General features: G+C 40.8%; 1 protein-coding gene across 1 annotated transcript; it reads right to left on the bottom strand.

Moving 5' to 3' along the window:
* Positions 1-9,032: 9,032 nt before the first annotated feature.
* On the bottom strand, positions 9,033-10,366 carry LOC141613736 (uncharacterized). Its single transcript, XM_074432480.1, has 5 exons — positions 10,134-10,366; positions 9,736-10,038; positions 9,503-9,655; positions 9,322-9,414; positions 9,033-9,237 (listed from the first exon to the last, which is right to left on the bottom strand). The coding sequence occupies exons 1-5, from the start codon at positions 10,206-10,208 to the stop codon at positions 9,112-9,114; spliced, it is 750 nt and encodes a 249-aa protein (XP_074288581.1). The 5' UTR covers positions 10,209-10,366; the 3' UTR covers positions 9,033-9,111.
* Between the last annotated feature and the right edge of the window lie 10,113 nt (positions 10,367-20,479).

Raw genomic sequence — 20,479 nt, forward strand, 5'->3', positions numbered from 1 at the left:
CGTGCACACTTACGGTTTTATTTTCCTTTTTTTGTTTTACGGTAGCGGGCTACGCCCACGTTATTTACGGGTCATACAGCGTGTCTGAGTCGTATTTCGTGCTCACCCGTCAAGGTTCAATTTCAAAATGCCAAATTTTTCAGAAATCCGAAATTTCAAAAACTTTTTGCGAATTGTGGATAGATGATGCAAGTAGTGGAATCTTTGTGGGTCGATGATCCAATCCTTTGAAATTCAAATTCAATTTTTGAAGGGTCAATGGCCCAATTATTCAAAATTTTCAACTTGTTCAAATTTTGGGTCGATGACCCAGTCATTCAAATTTAATTTTAGGTTGACGACCCAGCATTCCAACACTTCAACTTCAAACCTCGGGTCGATGGCCCAATACTCTAAGTGATTCAAACTTCGGGTCGATGACCCAATTATTCAAAATTTTCAAATTCAATTTTCGGGTCGATGACCCAATCTTTTAAATGATCCAATTTCAAGGTCGATGATCCAAATATGTTTATGTGATAATTATTGCTCGTACATTTTTTGTGCTTCAAATATAGCAGGATATGTTTCAACTGGGGGCTCTAAAGTCTTCGACTTTAGAGCCATCACAAACTGGGGGCTCTGAAGCCGTTGGCTTCAAAGACCATTATCAAGATGAAAAGGATGACATCCACTCAGAATTCAATTCAATACAAGAGTATGAAATGGAAGAATTTCGTAGCTGAAAGCAAATGATGAAAGCGGCGGCAACCTCCTTGGAAAGTCCCGTCCCATTTGGGCACCGCCCAGAGATGATAAGCTTTGGGCAAGTGTCAACAGATGATGAATTTGGACAAATGCCGCAGATGATAAACTTTGGGCATGTGTCGGCGATTCTTAACTACGACGCGGGTTTGATTCCGTCAGAAACGGATACGTAGGCGCCTAAGGATAAGGCTCAACCCACCATATATGCAATTTATGGGTCGATGACCAACGATGATAATTCGACGCAACATGAAGCAAGAGTTAATCCCGAACGAAGTTTCAGGTATGATCTTTTCTTATGGCTGGCGAGCTTACATACGCAAGTCTAATAGACTATAAACGACCCGCAGAATCCTCAGGTCGAGAGGGACCTGGGGTATACTTTGACTTTCGCCCGTCCAAGCCTCGGTCAAAGTGGGGGCTCAGAGATACCCGTATCCGTCGATATTGGAATTTATAGAGAACCCGACAAACACCCGATGATGATAGGACACATGTATTCTTTAGTTGTCATTGTCATTATTTGGAGCTCGTTTTACGATGTAGAATGGGCGTCGTCGATGAAGTATTTTATTATTTTAAATGATATTTAAATTAATGTTTTTTAAAGTGAATTCATTTTATTAATTTAAAAGATATTTAAATTAAAGCTTTTTAGAATTTATTTTCTCAAATTTATTTTATTGAAAATAAAATAAATAATTGATTTGAAAAATCATTTTATGAGTATATTTGATTTGAAAAGTCATTTATTTTAATGTGTTAATTGTTTTGAAAAATCGATTTAAAAATCGAAAAGAACTCGTTTTAAACACGTGTTTTAGAGCTCGATTATAGCTCGGATTTTGAGCCCGTTTTCTTTACGAGTTGACACGAATCTCGAGTACACTAACCAACCTAAGCCTCTACCCATCCAACCCCAGTTCGAACCCCATAACCACGGCCCAAATCATGCCCCAAATCACTCCCAACAGCCCGCACAAAAACACGAGCAGCCCCCCTGTTTTGCAGCTCAAACCCGAGTCCAAAACCCGCTCCAAACACCACCAAAACCCGTGCCCATTAATCCTAACCCATACCCTAATATCCTACCCATATTACCTTAGCTTAACCACCAAGAAAACCCCTCACAAAGCCTCTCAAATCCTCACCAAAGCTGCTGGACAGCAGCTATGCACGAACAGGCCCGTCTGTCTCTCTCCCCCCTTTTACCCTATTTTAACTCCTTATAAATACCACCCTTCACCATACATTCATTCCTCTAAGGTCTCCATACATACTACCGTCACTTACAAGCTTTAAACTCCAGAAACAAACCCTAATTGCCTCTCAAAAACCCTTCACAAAACCGACTTGCAAACTGGAAAAGTTTGTGTGTCCTCTTCGAAATACAATTCGTTCCTCCTTCAAACATCCATCAAAATTCGAGTTTCTTGTTCCAAATTAACCATACAACATCCATCTACACATTAGACAAATATTTACGAGCCAAATTGCCCTTGAGAGTACACGAATTCCCTCGAAAAACAGAGTGTTATACACTCTGTTTTCGCGGCTTTTCCTGTCTGTCCAGTTCTGTTTGTGCTCGTTTTTCGTGCCCAATAACTCAAAACGAGCAGGGATTGTTTTAAGATCTCTGTTCTTCTCTCTTTCTAGTTTTCAAAACATCTTTTAAATTGAATTTTCATCGTGAAACGAGAGATAAATCGCTGTTTGAAAGTTGCTGTCCAGATTCGATAAAAACGTGTTGTTTGCTTTGTTTCTTCGTCGACGACGGCCTCTCGAGATAAAATCTACCATCGATTACGACCCAAGACGGTGTCAACGATACATGTAGGTTGAGGGTGCATAAAATCCTCTTCTTTCTCCCTTTTATTTCGTTTTTTATGTTTGTTTTTTATAGTTTGTTTTTGTTTGTTTATCGTTTTTTGTTTATCGATTGTTCTCATTAACTATGAAACTAGTTTAGTCCGAGTATGAGTTAAAGTACCACCATGAACACCTATGTTGACTTGAGATGGGAAAGAAACCGCTACATCAGTCAGTCGTACACCCCCGTCTCATTTACATATCCTCGTGTTCAAGGTAGGGCATTAATAAAACGAATTCTAACTTCGCTCTTCGCTTTTGACCCCTCTTCTGTTTCGTGTGATTCGACCCACCCTAGGACCATTCACATGTTAGTATGACCTCTGATTGTTAACATATAACTCGTTTAGATGACATTAGATCAATTTAATAACCTAATTAGACACATTAGGGTACATCGACGTAGCTTTAAAAATCAACTGACAATTCTATAACCTAATTGAATGCATCTCTCTCTTTCACCTAATTTCTCGCTAGTATAAGAGTGCATGATTAGAACCTTCTTATTAACACTCGATGAGTTAACTTAATTAGCAAACTTGACCTAATTTGACCCCCTTTGGCCGTATAGAATACACCTTGGCGTGACGTCATCTCAATCGATCAACGTTGCTTCTAACTCGTTTTCTAACTTGTTTCCTATCCCGTTTCGCAATCATCTATCTAACCTAATGAATCTAACCTAAGGATTAGGGTATGCTAGATCGTGTAGGCCGTGTTTGGCCGTGTCCTTGTAGTCCCTTTTTCTCGTTATTTTCTCATCTTTATCTCGTTATTTCGTATCTTGTAATTACTTTGTTTATCGAGTCATGTTTGGTAGTTTGTTTGTAATTAGTTTTACTTTTATCGAGTCAAAACCTCTTCTAAAAACCTTAGTCTTGTTTGGTTAGATGATTGTGCCCCAATGCAAGTAAGAGTGTAGTAAATCGCATGTTGTTTAAAGCAACATGGCCCGATTTATGCTAATGCATGCTTTGGTGTGTGACTCAATGTCTAATTCGATAAGATTAAGTGAAAGCACATATTACGAGGAGTGACCCAAGGCCGTGAGTCATGTAAGCCGTGGGCCACCCCTTTGTGCACGTTTTTCTAGGCCGAATGGCCGTGTAATGTGTCATGTACGGTGTTGTATATAGCAATTGTATTTAGATCGAGTTGTATCTTTAATTCCTCGTTGTGTCGGCATGAAATGCCTGGGTTGTAATAGGTAGATCCCAACGGCTCCCCCATTCCCATCAAGCCTTGTTTGTTTCGTTTATATGTTGTTAGATCAATCAACCCACATGCTAAATTACAACTTTGACAAAGTTAGTTTAGTTGCATCTAAATCGACATAGAAACTTCACATGTCAGGGTTTTAAAACGATGTTTGCATATCATATATCGTAGTAGCCATGACCTTGTTTGAAATCCGACACTTGACTTAGTAGAGGCCGTTATTGACGGGCGGGGTTAGGTGTCCTTATGGGCTTCCTAACACGTACCCTCACCCCTTACTCAAGATCTATAGTTTGTGGATCCGTCTAAATACCATTGGATTACGAGAGTCATTCAAATCGAGTGATATAGGGTACAAGTCTTTATCTTTAATCACTCGTAGTCGATTGGCTTTATGCTTTTCGATGAAAGGTGTAAAGTTGACTTGAACGGTTCCAAGTTCCCAAAAAACTTGGTGGCGACTCTAATTTTTCTTAATTCGATTCGAAAGAACCTCGAGTCGATTATGCCTAGTGTGGATCCCGCGGACGCAGTTCCCGAGGGCCTTGTCCACACTCTTAAAGTTATAAAAAGGCGCGTCGTTGCCGAATTCTTTGCAGAAAATCCCATCAATGATGCACAAACAATAGATACTTGGTCATTTCCAGACGAGGATATACTCCAAACCGATGTAGACTCCTGGGACCTTTACTTCGATGGAGCATCAAACTTAAGAGGATTTGGAATAGGAGTGTTTCTCATTTCTCCTGAAGGCGAGCATACAGCGATCTCTGTCAAACTCGACTTCGAGGTGACAAATAACGCTGCAGAATACGAAGCTTGTCTCATTGGACTACAAGCGGCAGTGAGCTTAGGCATTAAAAACCTCCGAGTGCATGGGGATTCGTCCCTGATCATCAATCAAGTTACAGGATCTTGGAAAATCCGAAGCGAAAGCCTAGCACCTTTTCAAGCCAGAATAGACCAAGTTGCTCAATTCTTTGATCACGTGACCTATCTACACCTACCTCGGGAAGAAAATCAATTTGAAGATGCTCTTGCAAAACTTGCATCTTTGATTAATATGCCAGATGACGTGGCGGAAATGCCTTTATATATCGAACGACGATCAGAGCCAACTTATGTCCACCAAATCACCAATGAAGAGGAATTCACAGAGGAACCTTGGTTCCAAGCAATCCTAAATTTCAAGCTCAACGGTATCTATCCACCGGATATGGACAAAAGGGGACAACATGCCATACGCCTACTAGCTTCCCAATACGTTCTCATGCAAAGAGAGCTATACAAGAGAACACCTCTTGGTGTAGTCCTACGTTGCCTTGATCATTCACAGGCACGGAAAGTGATGGAAGAAGTCCATGATGGAGAATGCGGTCCTCACATGAGTGGGCCCATGATGGCAAAGAAAATCACACGTTTGGGGTATTATTGGACCACAATGAAATCCGATTGCATCAAATATGTAAGACATTGTCACAACTGCCAAATCTTCGGGAATGTACAGCATGTCCCTCCTTCATTACTCTATACGATGACATCTCCTTGGCCATTTTCTGCCTGGGGAATTGATATAATCGGGAAGATAACTCCAGCCGGAACAGGAGGTCACTGTTTCATCCTCGTGGCAATTGACTATTTCACCAAATGGGTAGAAGCGGCTTCATACACTAGTCTCACGGCTAAAAATGTGGCAAAGTTCATACAAAACAACATCATCTGTCGATACGGTTGCCCACATGAGATCATTAGTGATAATGGATCGCATTTCCAAACCGAGACTGAGCAATTGCTAGCCAAGTACAAAATCAGGCATCACCACTCTTCGCCATATAGACCACAGACTAATGGCGCGGTAGAGGCGGCAAACAAGAACGTTGTCACAATTCTCAAGAAAATGATTGACAACTATCGAGATTGGCCAAGAAAAATACCCTTTGCTTTGTGGGGATATCGCACATCTGTAAGGACGCCCACTGGGGCCACCCCTTTCTATTTGACCTATGGCATAGAAGTTGTATAGCCAGTCGAGTTAGAAATACCATCATTGCGTATCTTACTCGAAAGTCAAATCCCGGAAGCCGATTGGAAGAGGGATAGATATGAAGAACTAATACTCCTGGATGAATATAGGCTACGCGCATTACATAATGTCCAAACATATCAAGCACGTATCAAACGAGCCTTCAACAAAAGGGTCAAACCAAGGAACATCAATGAAGGAGACCTAGTACTCAAGTCGGTTAGAGCTCTTTTACTTGTCGATCCACGGGGAAAATTCAAACCTAATTAGGCCGGGCCATTTCTAGTCAAGTCCATACTTCCAGGGGGTGCGGTTAGAATCACAGACCTAGATGGGAATGAATTTGCCAACCCGACAAACATTGACCAACTAAAGCGGTATTATGCCTAGAATAGGAACAAAAACGCGCCTCGCGTAACCTCACGTGTCGCTCTTGTGGCACTAAAATAAACGGCCCCTGGCCAAGCTGAAATAAGCTAATGTCACTCTGCTCTTGCATTTTGACAATCTGTCATCCTCACATCATCAAATAAACTAAATTGTATCTTAAGAGTAAGTAAAAAGCTCATGCTTATCTTCTAAGTTCATTACAAGCTCTTACTTAGAACAATTATTCTTTTATATTTACTCGAACTACGCACAAGAGTTTGATTTTATTTTTTAATGAATACGTAGGCAATCCTTCACGGGATACAACCCATTAATTTCAAAATGTAAATAGAAGGACATTTGCAGTTGCATTTGAAATTCGACAAGAATAATAAATAGAAAGTCACAACGGTTTCATAACCAATTAACCTCCTTTATTTCATTCAATAATAATACATTACATAATAATAATAATAGTAAAGAAAAAGAAAAATAGGCTAGGATTCTAAAAACCCCACCTTCTTATTACAATAATAATAAATAATAAATAATAATAAAGACTAGGGCTATTCCTCCATTTTCCCTTTGCCCTTGTCATTTTTGTCATATTTCTTGTCACGACCTCGAGCCGGACGCTCTTGCGCCACTTCGGACCTAATCACCAACGGTCTTTCTCGAGGCCTAGCCTACCCATTCTTGTCAATCACTTTGTCCACGGCAAGAGAGGTCTTCGGTTTCTTCGAAGGATGGACAACTCGAAACCCGGCTTCCTCCTCTCCCTCAGTCAGATGCTTCTCTTTCTCCTTTTCCACCTCGTGCACCTTGTAGTCAATGGGCTCGCGCTTCCTCAATCTCTCACGCTCCTCCGGAGTAGTAGCTTTCCTCCACCGCAGATAGGAGTCCGACACCCATAAAGCACTAACAAAAGAGTTCAAGAACCACACGTTTCTTTGAGCTCATTTAATGGCCCACTCCCTTCGACTCTCAGTAGTAAGCGCCACGGCAGTCTGCGGGACAGTGTCAAGCTTTGGGATTGTCTGCTTCAGTCCAACCTGTCTCATCAGCCTCTCCGGGAAGATGCATACCATGAATTCCAAGCAAGGAATGCGCACAGATCGGGTAGGATCCAAGGAAGATATTCCAGTGAAAGATTTGAGATGCCACCATGGTACAACCCACCTAATCAAGGGGCCATCATCACTCCTCAATTTGTTTTCCCAGTAATTGCACACTCGAGAGAAGTCCACCATGTAAAGCCTGGTCCTCATTGCAATTGAGCGAGCATGATAAGAAGGAACATGAAATGGGGGCTCGATCAATCGAAGGCGCTCCATAAGCCAGACCTACCAAAAGAAGGTATTAAAACGAAAAAAAAAAACGAAAAAAAAAAACGAACAGAAAAAAAAGAAAAAAAAAAAGAAAAGTGTTCTTTTACCTGCAAAATAACGGGACTTCCCAAATAAGGTCGGTCACGATTGGCTTTCCTGTTATCCAAAACCAATAGGATCTCTCCTAAACACAAACAAGCTGGTCTCCTGCGCAGTTCCATTTGCTCAACTAGGCCCAGGAGACGGGGATCACCTCTCAAATCCTCATCAACATGCCCTTGAAGGACATATACATGTAACAAGCAAAATCCGAACGCCCTTCGCCTAGCAACATAAGAGATGGTGGGGTCGGTCTTGTTAATAAATCGGTCAATAAAGTTCAACATTCGCACTCCTTTCGAGGTCACTAAACGGTCCACCTCAATCCTTGTCAACCCAAGCAAGTCCCTAAACTTGTTCCTATACCCTTGTAAAGTAGAAGGAATAGCAAGCAAGTGTTCTGGGTCCACCCACCGATCGCAGCAATTTCTTCAGGAAATGGGCAAATGTCACCTCCAAGGAAAGCAAAAACGTGATAATTCGGGTCCCAATAATCAAGACATGCATCTAGGAATGGTTTGACTACCCTGATAAGCTTCAAACTCAACAATGATCCAAGATTATAAGCACCCATGTCATGTTTCTCCACATTGGAAAACTCATTGGTCCACTCTTTTAGACGAATCTCTAAAGTATTCATGATGAAGGATTGTTTTGAGAATTTTATGTAATAAGACGAAGGAAGAGACGGAAGAATTGTGTGAATAAAACCTCTATCGACGTTTCTATTTATACTAAAATCTGTTTCCTAAAATCCGCCAGGACGGATACACCGGGGAACAGGCGCAGCACCTGCTGCGCCTCTTCAAAGAGACGCAGCTCCTGCTGCGCCTCTTCCTCAGCAACGTTTCTCTGATTTCCCGCGTTGGATCTTTCCTAAATTCCTTAACGAATAATTTCTTATTCATACGGGTTATTATTTTGGTAAATACGTCAAATTTACCATATTTCGTGTTTCTTAATTTCGCGGATGCGCATTTCGAGACGATATCGACATTTTCGTCATTTTCGCACACTTGTACATTTCTTTTAATTTTCTTTTCAGGGAATCATTTCACTTTCCATTTCAAACTTATATGTTTTTTTTTCCTTTTTTTAGGGGGTAACCCACCCTACCGTCCGGTCATTTCCGACCAATTTTTTGCATTTTCAAGACATTGTTTTGCGCTAATTATGGCCATATGTACAAATACATGCTCTATGTGATTTCTATGTAAATTTCGGCAGCATGACGGCGTAAACCGTCATCTACCAAACTTGTTCAAAACTAACCTGCAGGTACAAATAAAGCAACCCAGCAGCAAAGGCACTCAGGCCATCGTATATACAACCAAAAAGGGATATGTACACCAAACTGGGGGCTCGAGCCCAAGCAAAATTCAAAATGTCCAAAATGTAGGTCCTAAAATGTACAAATGTGCAAGATACAGCCAACAAACAAACAACAACTGAGCAAAACTACTGCCGGTCGCTGCCTAACTCCGCAACTCTCGCCTCGAGAGCAGCAACCTTGGCGTCGTGGACCTCGAGCTCCCTCAGCAAACGAGTTATCTCCTCCCGAGACTGGGCCAGCTCACGCTCCCTCTGCAAACAACAAAATTGGCTCATGTCAATCATTTCAAGCAATCATAAGAAAACTATAAAATGAAGTAGACGAAAGGTTCATACCTGACGACCTCGACCGCCGACAAGTGCCTCGACGGCAGTAGCTCGCAGCCGGTTGGCCACCCTCCATAACGCCAAAAACCGGGACGGCGCAACCTGCATTTTCAAAAAAGAGGTTCTTAATAATTGGATAAGTTCAATCAAATGTGTCCTTACACAAAAATCATACAAATTAGAGGCTCACCCTCCGAATCAGATGCTGCCAATCGTTCAAGCCAGCATCCATCACAGCCACGTCAAAGTCACGCAGCTCGGAGATCGTTGTCCTCCCGGTCGCGTCAGTGTACTCGAGGGTCTCGGGGTACTCTGGGGGCTCGATGCCCGCCGCCTCAACCTCCTGCAAGGACAAAGTATTGCCATTAATCGATGATCATTCATCATGCTATCGAAATGGTCATAAGGAGAGTAAATACTTACCACAACCGACCAGTACGCCAACCTCCCATAGAGGAACGCTGAGTAGTCCTCACCAGGAAGAAGGAGGGCGTCACCACCAACGCCAGCCAAGTCAGCCTCCCTCTCAGCCTCAGAAGGCTGCCTGAACATCGTCCTAGGAGGATCGATGGGAACCGTCAAGACATACCGGGAGCACTGACGAGCCAAGCGCTCGCCCAAGTACGACACAAGACCCATCGACGTCCTCAGCAGTAACCGACTTGAGCTTCTAGGTCGAAGGACCTCAGCCACAAAGGAGGAGCGCCAGTGTACTCCGCCCAAGGCCTGGACACCCATTGGGAAAAGACAAGCAAGAAATCATTCTTATGATCGGTTAAAAAGTAATAAAGAAGCAAAACGAATATAAGTGAGATGCTCACGCTGTCCAGCTGAAGAGCGTTCACGTCCCGCCGGTAGACACCGTGAGAGGAACGCTTTCTCCTCGTGCGACACATCACCCAATCCCTCACGACAGGATAGGCCTTCTCCAGCGGCTCCGTCCTCTTGGGCGAGAGGCTCGGAAAGTAGGAGTACACCCACGCCTATGAAGCAAGATAGTCAATAACGATCTTTCGTAATTCGATAAGGAAAAGAAGTGATTATTAGTCCAAATGAAGGTTCATACCTCCAACAGTAGTCCATGGCCGACAGCACCAGGAGAAGTCCCTTTCTCCGTCAACTCCGGACGAACCATGGCCCTCATGAAGCGGATGAGGACCGCAAAACCAGCAGTGACCCAGTCCCAACGTCCTAGGGAGCTCAGTTCAGAAAGGAAGGGAAGAAGCTTCGTCGACAGCCTCTCTCCCTTGTCTCTGAGGTAGATCAAAGACAGAAACCACCAAAGCCACAAGCGGGCCCTCTGCTCAGCTGTACAGGGAGGAGGAGCCGTCTCTCTCCCGTCAATCATCACCCGCGCCGGGGTCTTCCCCGCAAAGTAGTCTCGGACATAAGAACTAGGCACCAAACCAGGCACTATAACAACCTTCGGCGCCAAGTTCCAGCCGATCAACCTCCTAGCCTCGGCCGAGTCCACCCTCATGGCGGTCTCCGGCCACTCCACCTCCTCGGTCCCACACGGCCCCTCGAGATCATGCCGTAGTCCTCCAACGTGACTCCCACCTCACCAAAAGGCATGTGAAAAGTGGAAGTCGTATCCCATAATCGGTCCAAGAAAGCACGGACCAGGCTAAGGTTAGCTCACAGCTTCCTCTTCGCGATATCTCTCCAAGCCTGCACTAGGGCGCCGAATGCCCCCCGCTCGATCATGGTCCGCTCCTCCGCCGACAGCCTCTCGTAGCACTCTATCGCCGTCGTGTAGCCCGAGAACGACCTGATGTTCCCGGCCTCCTATTGTGATTTAAAACAAAAAGCTATCTTTAGTTTGAATGAAATTGGAAAAGATATGAGCAAATGAAATGAAAGACGGTGAGTGGTGAGTAATGAATTCAAGATTACCAAGCTCTTCACCGTCCTATAGGACATGTGACCCTCCGCAGCCCAAAGCAAGTGCATGCTGTCCCAGGTCTCAGCCCACGCAGATGCTCCCCTCAGCTGACGACCGCCTCGCCCAACGTTGGCCCGCCTCGGGGCCTCCTCCTCCTCCTCCTCGAGGATCTCGTCCTCAGCCACCTCACCAGCTGCCCTAGCCGCAGCAAAAGCCTCCTCGAGAGCACGATAAGTGTCAACGGCCGTGTCTATGTCCATGGGAGCTCTCCCAGAATTGGAAGCCTCGTCACCTGCAACGTTAAAGTAATTTTAGGCCGCGTCAAGTGATGACGAGCCTTGATTAGGAGATTTTCGAGCTTTAGGAGCCCCGAAGTCGCTCTTTTCCCGCCATATTTGGCCATATTCCCACAAACCCGATCACTCATGTGGTAATTTGGGTTAAGTCAAGCCTAAGTTGAAGCCTTGTCACGGTTTCGAGTCGAAATTTCGGCAGCATTTCGTTATAACGGCGATTATGCCCTAGAAAAGTGTCCTGAAAAAGCCGTCACAAACCAAAATTCCGAGATGGTAGGAAGTTTACCCATCATCCAAGGATTCCAAATATCAAGTTTCATCGCAAATGGGCAATCCTAAGGCCATTTTCGAAGCAATTTACGGTCTAGCTGTGAAACCGTCTCAATTTCACTCAAATGCCCAAAACTCAACGAAAATTCGAAACAAATACATGGTTATGATCCTTATACTACCAATTAACCATTTACAAGGTCAATTTCACAAGGCAAGATCATTTGGGGGAAAAGCCCCAAATTTTCGACATTTTAGGGTTGAAAACCCTAAATTTTGTAGATCCAATTCGTCCATTATAGAAGATTGATGCAAGAACGATATACATACCTCGATTAGTCATGGCAAATGAAAGCTTTTGGATCAAATTTTGGCGGAAATGGTTGAAATTTGAGAGAGAAATTGAGGAATTGTGTTTCGAAACAAATGAAATGAATCCCTGTTTCATCGCGCTTTTACGCAGGAAAGACACCATCAGGAACAGATGCAGCAGGTGTTGCGCCTCTTCCAAGAGACACAGCTCTTGCTGCGCCTCTTCCTCAGCTTCCCTTCATACGAATTTTCAAAAATTCGTTATGAGTTCGTTATTTGTGGGCCCATCTTTGGTGCGCCTCTTCCCCGATGCCACTTATCTCTTTTTTGGTCCGCTTGACGATTATTCTTCGCTCAGACCCACGTTTCTAAGTCAACTGCAGACTATCATACATTATTTATCGCTTCCAAGACCTTGTTTGTCACAACGAGCAAGTATTCCCCGACAGGTGTTTCGACACGCCTTCATTATATTTCCCCCAGCGAGAGTAAGCGGATAGACAATCCCTCTCGAGACATGGAGATAAGTTCCTGATAAGGTTTCCCTAACGAGAGTTCACGACATACAATAGTCCTTCTCGAGTTCTTCTGAAGTTTATTTGAAGACGACCCAAGCATATTTCTCCCAGCAGTTCCCGCCTGTGTCCTGCTACTCACGATATTTCTTGTTTCCCCACGGAGTGCGATAAAGGTGTCGTTCTCTAGAAGTTCCCAGACCGGTAGAGTTCTTACACTCAAGCCTTAGTTACCCCCTCAGGTTGAAATTGTATTTGGGCCTCCTTCCCATTGATGCTTTCCTTTGGGATCCCACACCCTAGAACAATCCTTACTTATCTTTTAGGTCTTATCCTTTAGCTCTCACGCTTATCCTTTAGCTCTTACGCTTATCCCTTAGCTCTTACGCTTAACTTTAGCTCTTATGTACCTCCGGAAGCGTCTCGAGGAAGAAGTTTCAGGTATGGTCTCTTCTTATGGCTAGCGAGCCTCCTTACGTAGTCTAATGGACTTTAAATGACCCTCTCCGGAAGTCGACAGACTCTAAAATGTTCCCGACGACAGGTCCTTGGTTCAGACCCCTTGAGCCGCCTCGCGTCGCCATAGTCGTCAGGTTGTAATCTTCGATTGACCTGATGGCTATACTTTGACTTTCGCCTTGTCCAAGCCTCAGTCAAAGTGGGGGCTCTGTAGATACCTCATTTCTGCACCTCCCGCAAACCACCCGGTGATGATTGCGCCGCATGTTTGGTACTGATATAGGGATTTGCCGTCATTTCCCAATCAAAAACTATTTATAAAACCCAATTAAAAGTAGTATTTAGTCGGGTGTCGAACACAAAGATGGCGGGGGTGTATACTTAGTCCGTTTTAGTCTTTAGTTTAGTCAAACAAATGAAAGAGGTTGATTAAATTGTAAACTAAGATGCGAATAAGATATCAAATTAAACTAAATGAAAATGTAGTTGATCAATATGAGAAAGACTAGAGCTTTCGGGTTCACTCGGGTTATTGGGCATGAAACAAGGCAAATATGGGAAATAGGTAATTCAAATAGTCAAGGAATTATGCCTAATGTCTTAGGACATTTAGAAATTCATTAACCCACTTTCATGCGATTAACCAAATCTTGTCACACACATACACAAAGATCATCTAATAGTCTACACACCAAGATTGTTCATCCACTAGTATAGACACCAAGATAACCAAACATGTGAGAAAATACTCAAACTTTCATAGGAGCAATTCTACAAACACTTCATGTGCAAGAAAGTGACAACCATTAAAACACCCAAATCAATATGTTATCAACCCAAATTCACACCCATTTACTACCCAAGATCCCCCTAAGCTCTAGATGAGGACTACTCACACATGTTTAAGGATGAAAATCTAACAATAAGATGGAACAATACACACACAAACATGCTAAACATATAAATATAGAAACTTTGAATGAAAACAACAAGTAAAGAACAATAAACGTAAACTAATGAACTAATTGTAAAAATAAAAGATGAGAATTGTACCAACAAAGAGGAAAGGAACAAACTTGGATAATAATGGAAGATGAATTTTTCTTGTCTTCCAAATACAACCCAAATGACTAAATGTAAACTATTGAGAAAATGAAGAACTAGCATAAACTAGAGAATAATTAAACTAATAATTAGGGAAAGATTACTTTTTATTGAATGAAAATGAGAGAGGAAATATTAGGGTTCTACAAATATTTGAGAGGAGAATGAACTAATTTAATTTTCTAATCTAATTTCTAAGGTAGTGTAATGTGCGGTAAGGTGTGGTCTCCTTTTTATACTAGTCTACATAATAATAATAATAATAATAATAATAATAATAATAATAATAATAATAATAATAATAATAATAATAATAATAATAATAATAATAATATTAATAATATTAATAATATTAATAATAATATTAATATTAATATTAATATTAATAATATTATTAATGATAATAATATTAATAATGATAATAATAATAATAATGATAATAATAATAATAATGATAATAATAATAATAATAATGATGATAATAATAATAATGATAATGATAATGATAATGATAATGATAATGATAATAATGATAATAATAATGATAATAATAATAATGATAATAATAATAATAATAATAATAATAATAATAAAACTCTCCTCCTTCTCACAACATTACACGACTCAAATCAAATAAGGGGGAGGGGAATTAATCGTATAAAACGCAGAAAAAAGGAAAAACAAAAAAGGGGAAATCAAAGTCTTAAATCGCCAAAAGGGGTACCCAGCCGGCTCGCCGGCCGCCGGTTGTGCACCGGCACAAAACCCGCTAGAAAATTTGAGGGTAAATTGATTGGATTTGAGCCGGTAAGGGTGTCGGCAGACGGTTGACCGTCTGAGAGCTATTAGCTGAATTGTTGCGGATTGAGAGCCGGTGAGGCGGCAGCCGGTTGGCCGGCTTAGAGTCACTTGTTGCACGGTGATTGAGTGAGATGATTGGCCATGGTGGTTGTTTCTGCTTCACTTCTTTTCTTTAAAATCAGAACTCAACTCAGTCAATTAATTGACTCGATCAATCCTCATGACTCATGACTGGCGGTGGATCGAAATGGGTTCGATTGTTGGCTGCTCGTGGATGTTTGTTGTCGAATTTGGTGAACGGCGTGAGCAGGTGTCAGGTTTGCGACTGCCTGTGTTTAGGCGAGATGAAAGGTGGTGGGCGAGCTGGTTGCTGGGTTGTTGTCAAATTTCAGGGTGACGACGATGAATGATGATGATGTGTGAATTGAAGCAGGGGAAGGTGTTACGGTGTGAAGATGATGGTGAATGGTAATGGAGTATGAGTGAATGGTGGACTGTTGCGTTAATGATGGTGAAGAGTAAATGGTGAGTGTGATGAAATGCAGGGGAAGGAAGAGGAGTATGGTGGTGTCGATGGTGAAAGGGAAAGGTCAAAGTCATCCTTTGACTTTTATTTTGGTTTTCATTTGATTCTCACTTTGCTCTTGACCCATCTCATCTCCGTTTCGACCCGATTAGCTTCTTACTTTCCGCCTCATCTACAAATTACAAACAATAAAACAATAATAACACTAATATTATTAAAACCGATTAATAATTAAATTAAATTGAGACGATTAATTATTATAAATTAGTAAATAAAATGAGCCTTTTAATCATTTAAGCACGCAAAATCGAGTCGGAATAAGGTATAAATGTATGGTAAAATACTACTCATCAGGTACGCGGAACGATTTGTGACAGTTCGTAAGTTTATCGTCGAGTAATTGCTCAAACACTGATGTCTACCTCTTAGTTGTCATCTACGCGCCGATACGATCGTTTTGACAGTAATTAGAGTAAATTTGGAGTCCGGGCCTAAAACTGTCTCCATTTTCTGATAACCGCTAAATCCCGAGTCAGAATGTTCTGGAATGTTCCGGATATTTCTATTCCAAATTTCACAATCTTTTAATCTTTGGTAAATTATTTCCCGTAATATTCACACAAAATATTAAGGAAAACCAAAATATCCCGTCATTTCATAAACTAAACAAGGAAATCTTTCTTCCGCAGGGGTTAACCACTTGGGAACAGACGCAGCAGGTGCTGCGCCTCTTCCAAGAGACGCAGTGCATGCTGCGCCTCTTCCCAGGTCCTTTTCTGCGTATTTTTCTTATCTTTTCATATCTTTTCGAGATTCACTTCCAAAGTTTCTCCGAAAACCCTAATTCCTCCACGTGATTAGTATAAATAGGAGCCTTCGCTCCTCATATTTCTCACGCGAGTGTCCGCCCTTCTCTTCTCCCTTTGCATTCTAGACCACGTTCTTACTTTTTGGGGTCTACGTGCTTGAACATTCGACCACGTAAGCTCGGATCCTTCTGAGTACCAGCCTCGTTTGCATGACCGACCAATTTGACCAACTCCACCATAATCAACTTAATTAATCTTCATCGTTTTCCTCTTACGAGGGCACTTTCGTCTACATTCGAGTCGAGCATCACTAAAACGTTAACTTAGTTCATCTCGTTTCGTCAAACATGTAAGTCTGAGGGTGTAAATCCTTCTTTTTATTATTGTTATTTACCTTTTTGTATCATTAATGTAAGATTTATGTCGAAAGTATTCTTAAAACCGATTTCTAAAACCATGTTTAAAACCCTTTTTACGGATTATCAGGAGATAGACGTCGAGAAAGGACGCAAAGAATCGCCGCGCCTCTTGAAGGGACGCAGCACTCACCGCCTCTTCGTGAGGCCGCCAGCTCCTCGCTTCTTTCTTCTTCCTCCGTCTTCTGTCAATTCTTTCGTTTCGTTGTTTTCTTTCGTTTATTGTTCTTTCTTCATATGCCGATTTAAACATAATTTAACATATTATTTATCATCATTAGTATATAATTCATCATTAATTCCCGGCTTAAATCCCCTATAATCCAATATTTGCGGGTTTTCGTCATTAAAATCAATCCGGGTTGTAGAGATTCGATTCTTTCATATTGAATCTCTGGAATTCGATCTTTGGTATATTTCCATCTGTCTATTGTCGTATCCGCCATTAATTCGTCATATTTACCCTATTTAGTTCACCGATGTCACTAATCAATCTTTCATTCATGTAATTAATTCGTTTGCATTTGTTTCATCCATGTTTTATCGCTTTTATGACTCATTCGCATGTAATTAACCTATTAAATCACTTTCATCCGAGTCAAATATCATAATCAATCATTAAATTCATCCAAGAATATTGACGATTTGCAGTTCCGGCTTCGCAACCAGAACTCAGCCTTGGAACAGACGCAGCAACTGATGCACCTCTTCCAGAGGGCGCAGCTCTGCTGCGCCTCTTCCAGGTTGACTTCTGTCTCTGAACTTCCGTTCTGCTTTGACCTAGTTTAATTAGTTTACGTATTTAATTAACTATTAATCGTATTATCGCCTAATTCCTGTTCGTTAATTCGTTTGTTTATTCTTTCTCAAATTATCCGTTTTGAAAGTATTTTCGACATAAATCATTGAATCCGATGTAATTATTGTATTTTTCATTATTGTATTTATTATTGTATTTCTTTTATTGTACCATTTGTATGCCTTCACATGTAATTGAACTTAAATTCCTACTTCGACCTAATTGTTTGCTAATTAATTGTTCACCGACTTAGTTAATTCTTCACATGCTAGGATTAAAACTTGGATGTTGCATTGCATGCATATAATAGAGGTGATCATTTGCGGGCTTGGGCCGGACATGGACGGGCCTACACTTGAAAAAATTGTCTGGCGGGCCTAATTTTGTTGCCCGTGTCCATTATAGCGGGCCAAGTTTGATTGTCCAAGCCCGCCCATTTTAAATAGGCGGGCCGACCCGCGGGCTCGTGGGCTCAAAATTAAAACAAAAAATCGGTCGTCAACTTAAACAAAACTATCTACTACCAAGATTAAAGTAGGTTTATAAACTTTTTTTTGGGCTCAACCTCGTTTCGCTTAACTTTACGTAAAAATAATAATTAGTTTTTAGTTATATACATTTTTTTTATGTTATTGTTGTTGTCATGTAGAGAAAAATAGGAAAATATTTTTTAAAGCGGGCCTAGTGGGCTGGCCCATGGGCATTTTTCATTGTCCATACCCGCCCATTAATTTTGGCGGGCCTATTTTTGTTGTCCGTTACCCGTTAATTTGGTACTTTTCTATGACCATGCCCGCTTAAATAGCGGGCCGGGTAGGCTGGGCCAAACGGGCCGACCCGCACTTGATCAGCTCTAGCATATAATAAACGATATATCAAGTACGAATAACTTCCCTAATCATTAGTAGAGGCCGCTATCGAGGCGGGCGGAATTAGGTGTTCGATCAAAAGAGCTTCCTAATACGTACTCTCACCCCTTACTCCAGATCTCTGTGAACATACGTGTTCATTGGCATCCATGAGAGTCATTCTAGACATAGAATGCTAAGGGTAACGAGTTTTTGGTGTTCATGTCACTACTTTGTGTCTTGACATGACACGAGGTATTCGAACGGTTTCCAATTTTCCACAATAAATTGATGGCGACTCCACAAATGCAAACGCTTGTTCTCCTCCCAAGCGCCCCCGTGGGCCCGCGTCCACACACTCTTGACATCATTAAAACATAAATATATATTCTATATGGTTCAACATAAGTCTTCTTAAGCTCATTTTCTGTATGAACTGTTAAGAGTTCACCATCATCAACTTTTATCATAGCTGAAACTCAACTTCCACGAGTCTTTGCCAACTTTTTTAGATTTTTTTTATTTGCCTTAGGACACATCATTTGTATATGACCTAACTCACCACAATAGAGCACATGGTAATTTCTATTGCCCTTCTTCTTATCACACAAGTCCACCACCAACGCTCCTCCGTCACTTGAAGAGCGACCAATTTCTTGCCTTATCAATTATTCAGATTCGAGTAGAACCACAACAGTCTCATCTAAGGCTGATGTTGCCTTCCCTACAAGTAAACTAGTAATCATCGTGTTATACTTTTTTGGTAAAAGAAGCTTAAAACATTATAGTCTTGTTTTCTTCTTTGAAACTCTCATCCAAATTTGCTAATTGGGTGATCAAGCCATTAAACCTATTTACACATGATCCCTCAAATTGCCTCCATCTCCCATTTCGTGTTCAAAAAAATCTTTTTTCAAGAATAGTTTAATTTGTTAGCGAAAGACTTTGCATTGTAAATGCTACATACATAACTTGACCCTTAACTTCTTAGGGACTTATCTATTCCAACTAAGACGCTATATTTGATTTCGAGCGAAGAGCTAGGCGAATTGTACTAATCGCGCTCAACCCCGTGTCCTCCCAATTGAAAACTTGAACATCTTGGGGCTTTTTGTCTATGAGAGTTGCATGCAACCCGTGTTGGAGAAGAACATCCTTGATTATGCTCTACCACAACGTGAAATTGTTCTTACCATAATTTAACTCTATATCAAACTTTGTACAAAAAATTTCTCCATCAAGTCATATCTCTGATTCCACTTGTGGAGGGTTCTGATACAAACAATATAAAGAAAAAATGCAAAGCACACAATAATTTTTGTTATAAAATTAACCGACAAGCCCACTTGTATTATTATTGTTATTATTTATTGTTATTGTTATTATTATTATTATTATTATTATTATTATTATTATTATTATTAATTAGAACCGTAACAATAATACAATACTCAAACACTTAACTAAGAATTTATAGTTTTTCATTCTATGTTTACCTCGGGATATTAACTGTAGCACTTATACTATCCAACAATGACCATTTGACCAATGATCTTTATTTTTAAGGTTTAAAGTCCTAACTTATCTCACTACATATATAATAGTCACAACACTATTCAAAAGCTAGCTCCTAATTATTTACTCTTAATAACAACAAACATTTAACTAATGAATAAATATTAAATACATAACCTCAAATAACTTATAATGACCGTAATTCTTAAGTTTTGCAGATCGATGTCTTGGTTAGGTTCTCAACGATAAGTGCAGTGGTCCTTCTTCTTGTTTGGTTTGGTTTGGTTTGAAGTACTCCGTAGTATTGTTGAGTAGTTAATGTCTTATTAGTATAGCTCCCGTATGTGCAAATGTACGGTATTTTAGATACAGATATTAAAAAATTTAACAATTAATTAAACTAATGCAGTTTACTTTCATTTTGAAAATGGTAGTAAAATTGCATATGTAATTCCAAGGAGATATTTTATTAGCCTTATTTATGTGAAAATTAAAAATGATTGATGTTATAACAAAATAAATTAAGAGATAAATAATGTTTAGTAAATATTGATAGTGAACACTAATTAATTAGGAAATCAGTAGAATTATTACCTAGGCGGGAAATTTAAA

This window comes from Silene latifolia, chromosome 11 (genome assembly GCF_048544455.1).
Source record: "Silene latifolia isolate original U9 population chromosome 11, ASM4854445v1, whole genome shotgun sequence".
In the NCBI taxonomy this organism is placed as follows: Eukaryota; Viridiplantae; Streptophyta; class Magnoliopsida; order Caryophyllales; family Caryophyllaceae; genus Silene; species Silene latifolia.